We start from the raw sequence: 5483 nt of genomic DNA on the forward strand, positions 1-5483 counted from the left end.
TCTCCCATAATTGGTGAATATATGCAATACCTACATTGTAACAACTATTCCAATAACAAAGTGTGAAATAATTAAAAAAAAAAAAAAAAACACACACACACACAAACACAAGCTCAAACTGACAACTAACTTGTCAAATCTTAAAAACATTCATGACCCATTTACTGTCAACAACCAAACAACTCCAAATCTTAATAATCCTTCCCAACCATAACCTACCAAATTTGGAGGAAAAAAAAAAATCATTTTCCCATATGCTTTTTTCATGTGAAACAAAGAAAAGAAAAGTTGTGATCTCTCACCATAATTTGCTTTCTAATTTGTTATACCAATGACATATATTCAAGCAAAGACAATGTTTTAAGGGACCAAATAAGATCTGTGACACCAACTGGGTAGAGATTGTCTATGATATTATCATTTACAGACATGGTTTTGAAACCTGGACCGTTTAAAGAATCGTAAAAATGAGAGGTTTAAGGTTTTTAAGATTGAATTGAGGTTGAACTGAGATCATATCATAATAACTTTAAAATTAATTTAATAATTATTCTAAAAAATATTAAATTAGTAAAAATATAAAAATTGGCTAAAATAATTCAAATAAATATAAATATTTATATTTCAAATGTATTTTTCATATCATAACATTCATAAGACAAATGAATAATATGAAAACATAATCAAACATAAATAAATATTGAGTTTCTCATATATATATATGTGTGTGTGTGTGTGTGTGTGTATAATTAATATACGTAAACGTTTCGTTAGAGATCAATATTCTATGCAAGTCTTCATCTAAATTATCTTAAATCATGTTCAGCCCATTTGATTACCCAATATTTCTTTTATTATGCCCAACCCCATTTAGTATTTATGAAAAAAAAATAATATATATATATATATATATATATACAAAAATTGGCAGAGGAGCCGACATTGGTTTGTCCACCCATTAATTGATCAAGTACAAACACAAGCCCAAGCCAATTTAAAAAAGAAATAAGTGGTTAAAGGCTTGTAAGCATTTGGTACAAGTGGATGACAGCTAAGCTTGCCTAAGCATTGGTTTGTTAGTCCATCGTCTGCAACAACTTGAACTTCATTGTAATAGTCAAGCAAAAAAGACCTGCAGAAATGGTGAAAACACAGCGAGAGTGAGAGAGACAAAGACAGAGAAGAAGAATAAGAAGAAATAGCGACGCAATCTCATGGTTTGACAGCATCTCATGGTGGTTGAAGCTTCAACAGTGGCTGTAAGAACCCCAAAAAAAAAAAATCTTTGACCTAAACCTGTGATAGGGCAGTTTTATGGGTTAAAAGAATTGTTTTGGTGAACGGTTCACAGTTAACTTGGCCTAACCATACATTTTGGTCCAAGTTTCAAAACCATGTTTATAGATTGTTCAAGCACTTCGTTAACGTTGACAACATTTTTGTTTGGAGATTCAAGGGCTTTGATTCTAAAAGCTTTTGTTTTTTTTTTTTTTTTTTGCTGAGAACCCCATGACAAATATCCATGGCTTCAAATTTGATAATTTCGTGGGGGCTCCTTCGTGGGAAGGATTGGATTCTGCATTGGCATAGGTTAGGCTGATAAGCTCTTTATCTATGGAGGAAGAGAGATCATAGATATATATATAGAAAACATAAAGCAGTGGATGTTCTATTTCCAATAGGCAACAATTGAACGTTTTGAAAAACCTCTTGATCGGGAATAGGAAGAATCACCACTAATCAAGATAGATTTGAAGAAGGTTCAAATTAATGCTCAATTAGTTGAAAGAATAGCAAAATATTAATTACAAAAGGAAGGGATAATGTGTACCTAATATGGACTTTGATTTTTTTTTTTTTTTTTTCAATTTGAACAGGTATGAAGGAGTGATTTAGTTAAATGAGGAGAGGAAGAGACCAAGGAGGGAAGAGAGAGAGTTTGGCGTTAGAAAGCTGAATTTGTGAAGTTTTGAAAGTGTGAAAGATAGGAAGGCAGTTAGAAAGTTGAAGTTGTGAAGTTTTATAATCCTAAAACATAGCAAGATAGAGAAGGGTTAGCATTATAGACTATTTAGCTTGGTTGGGGCTTTATGGTGGTCAGCACTAATCATAATATGTAAAGATTGGGCTTTAAAGTGGAGATAAGGTCGAGAATAATTTCTTTTTAATAGTATATTAAAATTATGAAAAAAATTTAGAAAAAAGAAGGGTAATGACGTGGTATGTGGCTCAACGTGAGTGTGGCAATATTAAATGCTACGCTTTAGCTTTTAGTATTATATAGATATGATGCGCTTTAGCCTGAGTATCTAAGCAGTGAAATCAAACCCAGACCAGCTTCACAAAAAAACACCCAATTGTACCTCTTAGGAAATATGGGGCTTTCTGACAGGAGTTCAGCTCCACCCTCATCTTTTTATATGCATGCTTTTATCCTTCTCTTGAGGTGTGGCTTGTTAGTCACCTTTGTGGTTGATGGGAATAATGAGACAAACCGGTTAGCGTTGCTTGAGTTCAAAGCCAAGATCATTGATGACCCTTTTGGAGTTATGAGCTCTTGGAATGACAACATCCCCTTTTGCCAATGACAAATGCCACATATTTGACTAACTTGGAGATAAATGTCAATAACTTTAAGGGAGAGTTGCTCAAGTGCATTGTCAATTTCTCAACTAAACTTACCTATCTTTTTCTAGATCATAATAAAATATCTGGGAAGATTCCTACTGGGATAGGAATCTGACGAATTTGGAGAGATTAGACTTGTGGAACACTGAATTATAAGGCAATATTTCCTATGAAATTGGAAAGATTCAAGGGTTACAACATTTGGATTTATCTTAGAACAATTTATTTGGGAACATTCCATCATCTCTTGGAAATTTAACTCTTTTGATAAAGTTGTTTTTATCTTATAATAATTTCAAGGAAGCATCCCTTTATGTCTTGGCAAGTGTCAAAATGTGTTTTATTTGATTCTTGCTAATTACAATATTAGTGGCATTGTATCATCTTAAGTTAGTAGTCTCTCATTCTCACCAGCTATTGTAAGACTTGTCAACCAACAAATTTACTGGTGTCCTTCACATGGAAATAGGAAATTTTTTTTAAAAAAATCTAGAATACTTTGATATTTCTAAAAACATGTTGTTTGTTAAAATTCCTGCAAGCCTTGGTAGCTGTATAAAACTAGAATTTTTATCCATGAGAAGAAACTTCTTCCAAGGGGTCATTCCTCCATCTTTGGAATCATTAAGAGGCCTTCAAGTTTTAGATCTTTCTAACAAAAAATTTTCAAGCAATATTCCAAGATTCTTGGAGCACTTTGACTTCTTGTAGATATCGCATTTGTCTTATAATCAATTTGAGGGTGAGGTACCTATAGAGGGAGTTTTCAAGAACATAAGTGCAACTTCATTTTAAGGGAAATACTGAGCTATGTGGAGGGGTGCCTAAGTTCAAGCTTCCTATCTGCAAATACAATAAATCCAGGAAAAGGAAGTTGACTCATTTCTTGAAGCTAATAATCCCTATACTTTGTGGGCTTTTTGGAGTAGTTTTGGTGATTTCATTTCTACTTCTCTTCTCTTTTAAAAGAAAGAGGAGAGAAGGTACTTTGAATAATTCACAAAATTTACTTTTGAATGTGTCTTACCAAGTCTCTTAAAAGTTACAGATGCATTCTCCTCCACTAGTTTAATTGGTGTAGGAAGCTTTGGATTTGTGTATAGAGGAATTCTTGATCAAGATAGATGTATAGTTGCTGTCAAGGTGCTCAATATTTTGCTCCATGGAGCTTCCAAGAGTTTCATTGTTGAATGTGAGGCTTTGCAAAATATTAGACATCAAAATCTTGTAAAGGTACTCATAGCATGTTCAGGTGTTGACTATCAAGGTAATGATTTCAAAGCTTTGGTATATGAGTTCATGAGTAATGGAAACTTATTGCATCCAATTGCAATAACAAATGAGCTTTTTGAGGAACGAATGTATTTGAATCTTCTTCAGAGATTGAATATTGCCATTGATATTGCAAATGCATTAGATTATCTTCATCATCATTGTCATACACCAATTGTTCATTACAACTTGAAGCCAAGCAATGTTCTACTCAATGATGAAATGATTGGACATGTTGGTGACTTTGGCTTGGCAAGGTTCCTTCGTGAGGCCACCCAAGAGTGTTTAACTAATCAATCAAGCTCCATTGGATTAAGAAGAACAATGGGTTATGCTCCTTCAGGTGAATATCTTTTCCATTTTTGAACATTAATGTCTTTTCTATTCATAATATTTCTTAATGTACTTTCAAGCATGAAAATAACTAAAAGAAGCCTTTTAGAAGATGGAGTATATCCTGAAAGAAATTGCCACTTATCATAACATTTTCAAAGACAGCTTGAAAATGTTATGCCACTACAACTATGACATACTATTATTGGAGATGTTCACAAGAAAAAAGGCCCACTGATAACATTTTCAAAGACAGCTTGAATCTTCATGAATTTGTTAAATCAAAATTTCCCGAATGAGTGATTGATATCACAGATCCTATTCTTCTATTGGGAAGAGAAATTGGGGGAAACAAGGATGAACGATACTCACAATCAAAATCGAATTGGAAGACCAAAAATTCAGGAGTGGTTGATTTTGATATTTGGAATTGGAGTTTCTTGTTCCACGGAATTCCCAAGAGAGAGAATGAACACTAGTGATGTTGTAGCTCAGCTCCATTTGATTAGAGAAAATCTCCTTAAAACTAGAACACGTTGAGAAATACTTCGACTTACAGGTAAATATTTTATGACAGTGGTTACCAGGGGCAGAGGGAGGGGGGGGGGGGGGGGGGGGGGGCAGGTGCCCCCCCTGAACTTTCAATTTTTTTTGCTACTAATATGGTATGTATAAGGAAATAGGAATCATAGGGGAATGCGGCTGACCTAATAATGATTAAAAAGAAAAGAAAAGAGGATCGTACTGCCAAACTTAAAAGGGATTACACAACCTAATACTAATACTAATAGGATTATAAAAAAGATATATATAATATAAAGGAGTAAAGGATGCCTCACATTAAAAAAAAAAAAAAAAAAATCTTTTGATACCGGCCACTACCTTAGAGTTTTTGAAAGCATTTAGCACTTAAAGGAATTGGACAGCTTGCTGAAAGATTGTAGAAATGAAAAATGATGTTTCATATCCATTGGTTTACTCATGACCTTGGCATTGATTTTACCAGTTGCAACAACTATTATTGAAAGAGATTTTTCAACAATGAACATAATTAAAAATCAACTACGCAATCGAATTGGAGATCAATGGATAAATGATTGTTTAGAAAAATATATTTAAGACTATTAAGTGTGAAAAAATCATGCAACAGTTTCAAAATATGAAAAATCTTCAAGGGCAATTGAGTAAATTAAGCTAGGTGTGAAAAGCCAAATTTAAGTTTACATTTTATGTTAAATTCTATATGACAA

At 33.2% G+C, this 5483-nt stretch overlaps 1 protein-coding gene across 1 annotated transcript; it reads left to right on the forward strand.

The window, feature by feature from the left end:
- The first annotated feature begins 2375 nt into the window (after nucleotides 1-2375).
- LOC115984683 (probable LRR receptor-like serine/threonine-protein kinase At3g47570) lies at nucleotides 2376-4266 on the forward strand. The gene is made up of 2 exons (XM_031107703.1): nucleotides 2376-2497; nucleotides 3660-4266. Exons 1-2 carry the CDS (start codon nucleotides 2376-2378, stop codon nucleotides 4264-4266), a joined length of 729 nt encoding a protein of 242 aa, XP_030963563.1.
- The last annotated feature ends 1217 nt before the right edge of the window (nucleotides 4267-5483 follow it).

Source organism: Quercus lobata, chromosome 4 (assembly GCF_001633185.2).
Source record: "Quercus lobata isolate SW786 chromosome 4, ValleyOak3.0 Primary Assembly, whole genome shotgun sequence".
NCBI lineage: Eukaryota > Viridiplantae > Streptophyta > Magnoliopsida > Fagales > Fagaceae > Quercus > Quercus lobata.